At 35.2% G+C, this 13,000-nt stretch overlaps 1 protein-coding gene across 7 annotated transcripts in view; it reads right to left on the bottom strand.

Annotated features, from left to right (window-relative positions):
* LOC126872193 (pikachurin-like) overlaps window positions 1-13,000 on the bottom strand; it is a 263,775-nt gene that overhangs the window by 60,641 nt on the left and 190,134 nt on the right. For all 7 annotated transcript variants that reach the window (XM_050631848.1, XM_050631847.1, XM_050631842.1 and 4 more), the window contains one exon: window positions 6,576-6,777. In XM_050631848.1, the coding sequence (XP_050487805.1) occupies window positions 6,576-6,777 (202 nt within the window). The remainder of the gene's footprint in view (window positions 1-6,575; window positions 6,778-13,000) is intronic.

A 13,000-nucleotide genomic window follows, 5' to 3' on the forward strand; every position in this document is an offset into this window, starting at 1 on the left:
TATTTTTTTCTGTTTTATGGTATTATGCTGATTTGGTAATAATTTGCGCTATCTATATACATATGATAAAATAGAAATTTATCTGCACATTAAATAATAAAAAGAAACAGCAATGCACGAGTAGCTCAGAAGCTATGGAATCAAAAAAATTAATTTTTGGAATTTTCCTCTGCTGTTTGTTTGTCTGTTTGTACTCGCATCACGTAAGAACTACTGAACATATTTTAATGAGGTTTTATCTATCTATAGCCTAGTGTCTAGGAAAGAAAATAGGATATGTTTCATCTTGATCCGTTTTGTAGAAGCTGAGAAATAACCTGGCATCTGAGTTGTATGCGCTCCCAGGTCAAGAACCTTTTTACAATTTAATACTTTTTACTGCGGAAGATAACTGTTAGTATGAACGATACGTAGGTGTCTCATTCATAAAAATTTGCCTGCTTAAAAATTGTTTCGTACATTAGTAGACCACGCGAACGACGTCGTGGGCAAGAACTGCGATAGACGGAATTATTTTCACTATTGAATCTCTTTTCGACGTTCTTTCCATTGTTTGTTCTTCTTAGCTGGGATTATTTATCGATGGGTCGATCGGATATTTTTTATCGGTGAATTTTTTTTCTGACGTTATTCAGCTGACCTTTGTCACCTTTGAATTTCCTTTTTAATGCCCTCTAACTGCTGTTTCTCCTGTGTTTTCTACTTCCTCTCCTGTGTCTTTCTAATTCATTTTTAGTTGCATTATTGCTCTATTCTTTTTATTAAAAAAATTATCTTTTCCGTGCATTATTTTATGTTGCATTGTTTCCTTTCATTTAAACGATGATTTTCCCGTAGCGTCTGCTTTTTTGTATTTGAAATTTTCTTTTATGTGCCCTTATCTATTACTGGAAATTTTCTTTCGATAGGGCAGATTTTTTATAGCTATGGAAGCATTATTTTCATTAGGTATTATATTTCGTTCCCACAGTACGAAATTTCTGCAACCTTCTTACGAAGGTGCTACTGAATGATACAAAATTATATATCCAGTATGTAGATGCAATAATAAACGCTCTGATATACAAATAATACCTTTTGTAGCCACTGTATACCTTAGCAGGTCAAGTGTTAAATAGTTTCATCCGCTCCCAACACATATTTCACGCGACCGGGCGAGAAGAAAAGAGAACAGCAGCGAATCCACACGGTTTCTTTAACAGAATCTTTTGGACACTATCCAGGACCCAATTTCTATTTTCGTCCGATCCTCGGCTCACGCGATATTACTTCCGTTTCGAGCACGCTCGTCGTTCGACCGTGCATGTAACCGTAATGCGGACATCCGTGTACGTGAAAGTGATTCTTTGAGCTTTCGACGAGAGAGAATCCTCGTCTGACTAACCCCATCCTCCCTTCATCCTGGTCGAAAGACACAGCCTCGCAGCGACGGGATACGTGCACGCGGCTTAACCGAAGAAAAGACCACTCAGATTGGATAGGTAAGCCGGAAAACTCGGGCGGCGAGATTTTGTTCCAACGTTGAAAGCGAACGGTAACTACATGGCCGCATATAGGATCACGCGGATGCTTCTTTCAGGCTCGGCTGGCTTGCGAGAAGATTTCATTTCATCTGAAAGCGACGCCCGCTCAAATCATCGCCGTTTCTACTCAGGACGGTACTTTATATCGCTGATATGTTGTGACCGAACTGAACTGTGTGCGCAAGTGTGATTAATAACAGGTTGACTGACAATTTTTGTGGATGGAAATCTTTAGTGGTTGTGATTAATCGGTGAAGAATTTTTCGAATAGAAGATTTTTCGATATTTCGGAAAATGAAGTTCATGTAATTGGAATTTTTTAAACACATTTGCTTGGACGTGTGTCGCTAAAGGAGGAATATCGAATCTTGAAGATATCATAGAAATTGGCATATTTTGCTGTAAGTGACAGGTCGGCTTGTATATTGAGATTTTTAATGGTTCCAACTTATTGATTAAGAATTTTTGATGCAGGAAATGTAATTAATCGGTGAAGAATTTTTGGAATGGAAAATAACAGATATTCTATTGAACGAGATTTAAGAAATTGGAATTTTTAGAAATGCTTGATTTCTTATCAACGAGTTTCCAGTGATGAAATATTGAATCTTACAGATATCGCAGGGATTGGTATATTTCGCTGCCAATGATAAAACTGATCGTGATATGAAACTTTGATGGTTCTGATTAATTGATGATGAATTTTTTCGATAGAAGGTAATGGATGTTTTAGAAAATTATAAAATTGGAATTTTTAGAAACACTTGGTTCGTTGTTACCGCACAATAACGTTAGAAGTGCTTCTAATAACGAAATCTTAAATTTTGCGATTTTGAAGGAATTGATAATGGTCGATTATTAAACGTAAAGCTGGCGTTTTAGCGATCGAGATAGAGTAAGCTTGATTTAGCTTTTCATCTGCCATTCAGATGAGTTTTGTCAATTCTTCGATTGATTAATGCATTCGACGTTCTGCATTGATATATGTTCAGCAGAACGATAAATTCCACGATCAATCGTTTGATACACGGTTAATGAATTATGGAAACGAAATCGACGAACAATGAACGATTATCGCGGCAACGTTGAATAAGTTACGCTCTTTATTCAAACGAAATATCTATAGAGACTGTGTTTCGATTCTGTCGACGCGGTTATTTCGATAATTAACTAGAAACTTTTTTTAACTCTTGAGTTGGTGGATGCGCGCTTCAAGATATGAAATTTATTTAATATTTAACGAAACAATGTGTGTACGTCACACTAAAATATTTTTGCCAATTATACAGACATTTTTATATGTGTATGTTCAAAAGGGAAATTCTGGTAAGGGAGTTTCTCAAAACCCACAATTTCTAAATTCTGCAATCGTTTAAAATCTATAAGAATTGTTCTAAACTTCGGACAAAAATATACGTTAAATCGGGATAGAATATTTATAATTTGTATATTTATAATTTGTATATAAGATTCTAAATTAAAACGGTTTAACGAATTTTTAGTAAACTTTCAAATCTCTAAAGCAACAAATTTTTGAAGAAATAAAATGTCGTACAGCGCAAAGAAAAACTTTTGTAGTAGACTTTCCAACGTTCGAAGTCCCTAAAGCCTAAAATTGCAGGTTTCCGAATGATCGTGCTACTCTTTCAAAGAATATTTTTCCTAATTAATAATTTTAAATTAAAGGGACACGCGCTATTCTCGAGAGAGAAATTCTTACAACAGAATTTACAAAGCATGAAAGAACGTTACGTTACACTGGGAAGAAAATATTTTTCCTAACTCCGCGGGTATTTTCAAAGAGGTAGAGTTTAAATTAAGATGTAACACCTTGTATTGCAGTGAAAAACTCTCGCAACGGAGTTTGCAAAGCGCTTCGTAAGCCGTAGCTAATGAAAACTTCGACTGGAACGGTAAACGACAACGCTAGCGTTAGGAAATACGATCAGCACGTCGACGTGGCGAACTTCCGGGCGAGACTCGAATCTCCGAATTCATAAATCGGCCCCCGGCCACGGCTACTACTCACGAGTTATTAGCTGTGCACGAAAAATTAGCTTATGAGCGGAATTCTTAATTAACGACCGCGTCAAACGACGCATTCAAACGATGACACCGATGTTATAGTGGCCGGTGAACAGCGTATGCCGTGAAGAACAGCTCCGGAAAAGTTCTTCACTTTCTCACGTTTCCTTCCTCCACCGTTAGGGAAATATACTGCTGGCGAACGCGATGCTTTAACGAGGTCTTAAGGCTAGTTTTCACGTGACGAGAAGTGAAATTCATTCAGATACTGGCTATCGTGAGAAGGTAAGACTATTTTAATTTCTGTCAGCGGGATGCGAGAGCATGGATCGTTTTTCATGAGAATTTTCGTTCGGGAAATTGTTTTACCGATGGATGAGCTTATATGAACGATTTTTCAAGTTATTTAGCGCGACTGATCTATAATTGAAATTTGGAAGTTCAATCATTAATAACTGTCAGTTAATGTGCGTGTTTGAGTTTTTTAATTATTTCGTGTGTTTGTTTCTAGCTGGCACATTTAAATTGTTTCTGTTTGCGATATGAATTATTAAAGCGAGTTGAAATCAAACGATATATTGCAGTCGTTGCTCGTTTCTCGTAGGAATCTCCCTCGTTCGATTGAAATACAAGGATTTAATTATTAATAAGTTGCATTTATTTCATCTATTATTTAAGTCGTTTAATTTATCAATTTATTTTAGTATTTGTTCAATTTATATTATCATTTAATTCATTAAATGTAAATTGTTCCGCTGTTTGGGACATAAATTGTTCGAGTTGGAAATTGTAAAAATATAGTATCTTGCATATTACGAAATTTGTAATTTGTAATTTATATTCATGCGCTTTTTGTAGATTTTTATGCACGCATATGCTCATTGTTGGCATATTTTCTGTATATATTTATATGATTATAATATACTGATTTCTTTTTTTTATATTTTTTATATGTTCTCTGACTTGTTATCTTATTATATATTATATAATACACTACTAAATTAACATCATTTGAGAAAATCCAATCATTTTTTCCGATTGCACCTCTTCCAATCTCACTTTCTCTATCCTCAGCTCTCTTGTTCCGTACTTCAAAGCTCCGATCTTCACGAACCTCTTTGACTTCCTTGTGATCATTACGAATAATAAGTCTATTCTCGCCACTTCACTATTTCCAGTGCTTGTTGCAGGGCCACGAAACAAACGAGAACGAAAATTTCCCAAACGAAATCCACACGCGAACAACCCACGAATAATTAAAAATCCTTTTAAAAGCAGACTGCAAACGCAGCAAAGTACACGCTACGATAAATAGGAACTAAAGTTTCGCAGCAGACTCGGATATAAACTGAATTAAAAAGGAATAACTTCCAAAATTATTACTCCTAACATTTTTTATTGAAATGAAGAAAATTAATTATGAAGAGAGATTTTAGACAAATTATTCTTTGATCGTGCAGCTTTGATCGTTGACCTAAAGCGCCACTCGAATTAAAATTTTGTATGTTCATTTCTGATCTCATGTATTTTATATTTTATATATTTTCGAAATTTTAACTTAATTTCGTAGTAATTAATTTCATAATATTTTACAACATTTATTCAATAATTTTATAATAGTCGATCGATATATTATCTATCTTAAACATTCCTAAAATTTCAAATTCATTTCGTAATATTCAATTTTACAATAATTACAAAGTCGATATAGCTATTGAATACGTTCCTAATAATCTATTTTGCAACATTTCCAAATATCCGATTAATAATTTGAAAATATCTAATCAATACGTTAATTTTACATATTCTTAAAATTTCAAATCAGTATAATAAGACAAATGTAAAGAAAGGAAGTCCTTTGAGTCGCCTAAACGTAGATCAAGTAGCCGTATGCACGCGACAGTAACACGCGAGTATCCTGCCGACGTTCCAACGATGGAAAATTAATTCTTCGAGAGTAGACGAGCGCGTCTTCGCGACAAGTTTCATCGAACTTTATCGATCACACCCTGGCCCCGATAGAGCAAATGTGTCTCGCAGTAAATTGAAGCAAATCGTGGTTTCGCGCTATTCCTTTGATGTCCTACCGTTAATGGGGCAGTGAGGTTTCTAGGGAAACTTCCGTTATATTGGAGGAAGTTGCGGAAAGTTGGCATAATACAGTGATACATAGCATCAACGAGGTTGTGCAGTTTGCGGCAAACAAGCAACTCGTTATGCTGTTCCGATCGATCGAGTTCCATCGATGCGCTTGTTCATCGGCCACGGACTTCGATTTCCGTTTCCTCTTTTTCATTGGTTTTCGCGATCTTCATCGAATCAATTATTTAGCGGACTGCAGAAGTTAGCGCGGTTTATTGACGTTATCGATGGTACTAACGCCGACCGAATAATTTTAGGTATCTGGATTGTTGCGTATTTAGATGTTTGTCAGTTTGCGTGGAATACATTACTTTCGAATTTAAATTGGAATTTTGTAAGAACTGTGTGGAGAACTGATAACGATTAGATTGTGGATACGCGTGGAAATTTATACTTCTACAATTTAATTTATACGATATAACTTAATCGAAAGATATATAGGTTAACGTAAATTTAGATATGTCAGTTTCAGTAGAATTTAAGAGCAAGAATATATTCTCGAATTGAATTTGTAGTTTTACAATAATAGTATGCATGAAAACTTAAAGTCCTAAATTTCTGAACTAATAATTTTACCTGTAAAAACTACGAAGAAACTTTAAAATTTCCAAACTTTTAAACTGAAATTCTACCAAAAGACTCAGTCTATAAACTCGCAACGTTATAAAAAAAGACAGGAAGTTCGTAAATTTCCAATTATCATTCGACTTAAACAACTTGTTTCAGCCCCCTTTTCGTCTCAACCCCGATTACATTGGGAACCACACTGAAACTCTGATCGATCTCGGACTCTACGCTCCGCCTAAACTATTTACATTTACCGCAGCACTTTGCAACGCCGCTTCGACGATGGTGAACCCGCGATTAACGAAGTAATATCGTTACCTGAACTCGATGAAGCCGTGATGCAGAATCAAGGCCATGAAGTCACCCTGAAGATCGTCCCTCTCGCCGGCTAGCAGCAGTATACCGTCCCAAGCCTCGGGCCGGAATTCCAGTTCTAATTGGACGTGCTTGTAAGCAGCCTTTAAAGCGGGGAACGCCAGCCAACCAGAGCCGGTAAATCGTGGTGATCTCACTTCGGCCTCTGCAAAGCAAAAATTACCATCGTTAGCCAACTCTCGTTATTATTATTATTACGCATCAGTCGCGACACGCGTTGACGCGCTTAATGCGCTTGACAAATTGTATCATTCGTCCTGGATTATTCACGACTGTCCTGTTCTTCGTACAATGATCTTATCAACTTGTCCACGCTTCTATCGTCATTTGCAACGACTATTCGCATGATACTTCTAAGTCGTTGGCGTTAGCATAACGATTGGCGCTGCTATATGTTTTAGTTGCAACGAAGTTACAGTGGCTGATGAAAGTATTTGGATGCTTGTCATTAGATTGCAGATTTTGATACAAATTCATACTTTTCAGAAGATGATTAAAAAATGTAGAATCTCGCTAAAAAATTGTTCTATTTATCAGGCATTATAGAAAGTATTATACTTTGGATATTTGTGTGTTTTTTCATAATTTTATACTTCCAAATTTTCTATATATGCATAGAAATCCGCAGTCAACTTATCATGAAAAACTTCACGTACTTATACAATCGGTGTAAGAAGTATTCGTAGAGTACGTAACTTTAATAAAATTATTGTAGAGCATCATTTGGTAGGAAAATTTTAAGATATGAAACGTATATACATATTCTTACAAGTACCTAGAATAATTTTCAAACGAAGAAAAAAGCGATACTTACTTCCGTTATGAAGATATCAATAAATATGTAGAAAATAGTAATAATATATGCGTAACGAGCGTTACCTCTTCATAGAATAAAATGTATAAAAACATTTTAAGAAATAATCTAAGCGCAGAAGAAATGGGGTTGAAAGATAATTTCGTCCTGATGCAAGATAACGAACCGAAGCAAAATGCTACTAATACGAAAGCGTGGATTCTTACAATGTTCAAAAACACCTAAAAACACCTTCACAATCCCTAGATATAAACATTGTTGAAAACATATTGGATCACCTGAAACGAAAAATACTGAGTCACCATATTTCAATAAGAAATGATTTAAAGAGAATTCTGTTAGGAAAATAGAAAAATATTTCAAGTAAAGTATCCATCAATTTAATAAATTCAAGATCACGACGACTTCGAGTCGTAATAAGATAAAAAAGAAACCCTCCTAAGTACTAAAATAATTAAACTTACATGATAATATGATTTCTTCTCCTAAATATTAGGTAAGCTTTATTAATTTTTCTCATTAAACTATAACTGTACGAATACTTATCACGCACATATTTTTGTCACTTTTCTGATATTTGTTAATATTTTCGCAAAGTATGTAGATATCTCATATTATTTTTATGAACTTTTCTGCAGACTTGTAGAAACATGTACATATTTTTTATTTGTTAGAATTTCGTTAATTAAAGGTTGTTCTATAATATTTTTGCTGAAATTAATTACTGTACGAATACTTTTTATACTGACTGTATGTATATTACTAACACTGTAATGACTGCTCATCTATGTTCTGTGTTGCATTCTGAATGTATATATTTTTTTTATGACAGTAAAAATCTGTAATTTGGTGCGAAAAGTGCAAATATTTTTACAAAAATGAGTTAAACCCGGTATTGAGTTTGTAAGTAATTGAATATTCTATACAGAAAAACGGGGATTTCAAATTCTATCTAGAAATGACTATAATAGCATTTTTATATGGTAATATCAAAATCTTGCATTAAATAAAGCTTTTAGTGTTTTTAATAAAAAATACCAAAGTCAACTTAAAAAATACAAATAGCGTAAGAATTAATTCTCTCTTTTTTGTATCAGAAATGAAATTCGAATCAGGAGTAGCTTTCGTGTCAGAAATTATTTAGACGTGATTTCTTTTACATAACTTCAGATGCTAATATCGTAACTTTATAAATACTGGTAGTGATATACTCTCTGCACAAGTTAGAAAAATATTATATGCAATACATCTAATATACAAACATTAATACAAAATAGAAGCTACAAGAGAAGATCATTACCTTTCTAACCTGCTGCATTTCGAATGTTATATATTTGTCGGAGATGAAAGAACACCGGAGCCTTTGGAATTTTGGATAACCCCGCAACATTGTAACCTAGAGTCTACTATAGCTGTAATTGAACAATTGTAGTTATTCAACCCGATTGTAATTATTCGAGAATTGTGATAATGAGCTTGGGCTCGAGGCGACAGTCAGTCGCCGAACGTAGCCGCGGTCACGGGATGAACGCTTTGCCTAACAAAGGTATGAAGTAATTCTATAGCTCTCCTTAAAAGAAATATTTGTGGCGACACGCGACAGTAAACATTCCAACGGTTTCTGTCCCGTGGCTCGCCACGTGCAGACCCTATTCTTCGAGTAAGATGATTGCCAGATGTCGATGCGTCTCCGCAGTACATGTTCGGCTAGCCCGAGGGCCCGTTATAAATCTTAAGGTTTAGTTAACTAAAGTCCTTCAAACAGACAAACAGTCTTTGTCCCAACTACGGGAAGATAGGGGAGACATATTTTTCAACGAGCGGCGTCTCCCACTAGCAACTTTCCCTCGAGGGCGGCTAGCATCCTTTTCTAACCACCGATATGGAGATTAACCAATTAGCAGCAACACTTTCTGAACGAAGGCTTTTCTCGACGAATCCGATGATCTCGTATCCTTAGACACACCCCGTTATAGTTTTCCTGTGTGGCATCATCGGGACGGGAAAGGCATTCTCGCTCGCGATCTCATCGATCCAAGAGTAACGCCTTCGCGATCAGTGATTATTCTCAGACTTAGACTTTGTGAGTACGTTCTGTTGTCATCCCGTTGACCGCGGATTCGTTATTGAACCTAGGATCATTGTCATTAGTATCTCGAGCACCTAACTACCGCGGTTACCTGTCCGGTTCTATAATAATCGTATTTGCACTAGTCAATGTCTTCTCTATTGCATAACGACAACGTGTAACCCAAACGAAGATTCGTTTCACGCCCCTAACCCTAATTCTAATGTAAACCCGACATATTTTTCTTACAAACAACAATTTTCAGAATTTTCCAAATATTACAAGTTATAGATCAGTAAAAAAAAAAAAGATCAGTTCAGCACGTCGCAGACCCGTAAAACCCACCCCGGCATGGACAGAATATCGTAAAAAAATCGATCTGTCGAAAACATACGAAACAAGAGCGATATTTCATAATAAAACCAGGGATCCTATCCCGGATCAGGGTTTATATCAAACGAGGATACAACGTTTGAATAAAATAGACCTCGATACGTTGCAAACACAGTTGAAGGGTTGTTTCGCGCCGTAGCCCCATATTTCGTTATCCACTTATCTCGTTCAAATTAATTGCACCATATATCGATAAACCTTGGATTGCCAGACCAATGCTTCTCCGTCTTCGTTCCTTTTCCCTTCTAGTTATTCGGGGGAACGAAGAAATATGGTTGGAGTCGAGGCTGGCAGGAACGGGATAGACAGAAAGCTGGGAATCGGGAATTCCAGGGACGTGCGAGGCTTAAGGAACGTCCTTCACCCTGGCCAATCTGGATCCGACTATCAGGTTGCACTATCAGGTTGTACATGGAAGAAGCTGGGCCCGTGCCCATACTTATTGTATACAAGAAAGTATAGGGTAGCTATAAATCAAGCAGACACTAGGAATGGAAAAACTTGCGCCCGTAAGACCGGAAAATGGAATAACACCTCTTGATCTTCCGGTTGGCTGGCATAACAAACCGTTATTCGACAAACTGTATCGCAAGTCGCGAATAGGGGCGGAGTTTTCAAGTTGCTGACTGGAATTCTCCGTCTTTCTTTCGGATCTTCATTCGACTACTTTTATTTTGTTTCGTTCAGCTCCCATTTGTGCTTCGAGAGGTTTTTATTGCTACACTTCGTGCTTTCGGATGAACAAGGTTTAAAACAAGTGCAAAATTTGGAGGATGTTTAATAGTATTCTTTATAGATTTTTTAATAATAGCCTTATCTATTTTATGCTTATTAAACTGCGGATGTTTATGCATTTTTGGAGCAATTCGAAGATGCACAAATGTACAGAATGTATATAATGTATAATGTATAAAAATATAATATAATGTAATATTCAAAGTAGAGTATCTATTATCCAATTTCTTTAGTTATGATACAAGTATGAATTGGTACATAAGCGTTCCTAGTCTAATGATTATTAATAGTATAGATTGTTTGTTAAGATTATTAGTATATATTCATATTTTATTAGTGTATTGGTATATTTTAGGGAAAAATTGGCGCCAGTGATAAACTTGTTCGTTTGTTTTATTATCAAAGTTGGTTATATGCTTTATTATCAAACTTGTTAACATTCTGCAAGACTATTTATGATGCTGATAACTTACATTTGTCGCTTGTAAAATTTCGCTAATAATATTAGTTGAATTATGAAAGACGGCCCTGGAACTTCGTATAACGCGTTAAATTTCAATGAATGGAGCTAGAGAGAACATATTACGTCCTCTGCAGAGCAGCAACGATGTAAATGTACACGTAGTTTGATACACGAGTCCTCGAGAACGAGAGCGAGTTAAGTCAATTTAATCTTGCGGTTTTATCTCAGGTAAGTCAATATCCGCACAGAGAAATAAGAATACGAGGTTAACTCGATTTCCCGGTTTAATTGGCTGCTGCCGCAACCATCCTGGATTTAACAGTTGTTCATTCTAATTAGTTCGTTGCGACTGGGATATAAATTAAAGATCGAATCAAGCCGACTTACAATACAACTTACTATTGCAGTGATTTCATTAATCGCGCGCCTCTTTTCAATCGTTCTATCAATAAAAATCTCAAGTGCTTTCCTTCTTTCAATGGGATCGAAACGATAGATTCGAAAGAGAAATACATAGAGAGCGGGAATATTAAATTAATTTGATCACGGAAATAAAACTTCACCTGCATTTTGATTTCCAAAAATTGTATTTCTCTTCTACGTTATTAAAATGAAGGATAATTCGGCTAATTATTTTTTTTTCTCTTTTCCTCTGCGTATTTCTGTTGAAATAAATTAAAGTATTATTATACGGTTCCATACGAAGAGGCTGGAAGTTAAGTTACATTTTCCACTTTTTACTGGAGAGCAGTTTTAGAATTCTTTACGTCGTTATTATATCACTATTTATATGTCTAATATCATTTTACTAAAATTAGCTTTCCGTTTAGTTTTGAAAAATCGAAGAATTAGCTTAAAAATGAAATTACTGTAATTCTTTATACGTTTCAGTAGCCCTCTCTTCGAGTTTAAATCCGTCCTTGAAATAACATGGTACGTCTGATTTGGGATTATGACTGTATACGATTACAACAAATGCATTCGTTGTTAATACGATTTCCTCGTTTTATTTGAATTATATCATTATTCACCGCGCATAAGCCGCTTAGTTCGATCGTTTATAACCACCGATTAAATCGTTCACCTATTTGTTGCTATTTATCGCAGCTAGCCCGTTTGTTACTGGTATCGTTGAATGATTTTATTGGCTTCGTTCTGAGAAAACATCATGTTACTCTTTTAACATTGGGAAATTGAACGAAAATTCGATATTTTCTATGCTTCGTAAACTCGATATCAATATTTTAATAATAAATTATAATACAATATTTTTTCTGATCTTAATTCTCAATTTTTAATTTCAATATAAAATATTTATAAAAGAAAAACACGATGAAACAGACAGAAATATTTTTAATCATCACATAGGACAGTGTATTTTATGATATATTACACGAAAATATACAGGGTGGTTGGTAACTGATGGTACAAGCGGAAAGGGAGTGATTCTACGCGAAAAAAGAAGTCGAAAATATAGAATACAAATTTTTTTTTTTAATTTTTCCATCGAAACAACGATCTACAGTGAGATCCGTTATAACGTACCGCACGTGTACCGAGCGAAAATTCAAAGTCGATTTTCTCGAAAACAAAGCCTCAAACGAAGAATTTTCCGAAGAATCACCCCCTTTCCGCTTGTACCACCAGTTACCAACTACCCTGTATATTATATCTTATAAAGCACATAGCATCTACTCATCTTCGTTTTCACTTCTTTATTATAATGAAATTTAATTATTTTCATTAGCAAACAGAAAAAAACTTTATGCGTTAAGGAGGTAAATTATACTATTTTATACAGTAATTTAACTTCCTTGATGAAATTTGACAAATCATACGTTTATTTTTGCTCGTACAAAGTATAGATTGTGAAAATTAATAGTGAACACGATAAA

Source organism: Bombus huntii, chromosome 12 (genome assembly GCF_024542735.1).
Source record: "Bombus huntii isolate Logan2020A chromosome 12, iyBomHunt1.1, whole genome shotgun sequence".
NCBI classification, from domain to species: domain Eukaryota; kingdom Metazoa; phylum Arthropoda; class Insecta; order Hymenoptera; family Apidae; genus Bombus; species Bombus huntii.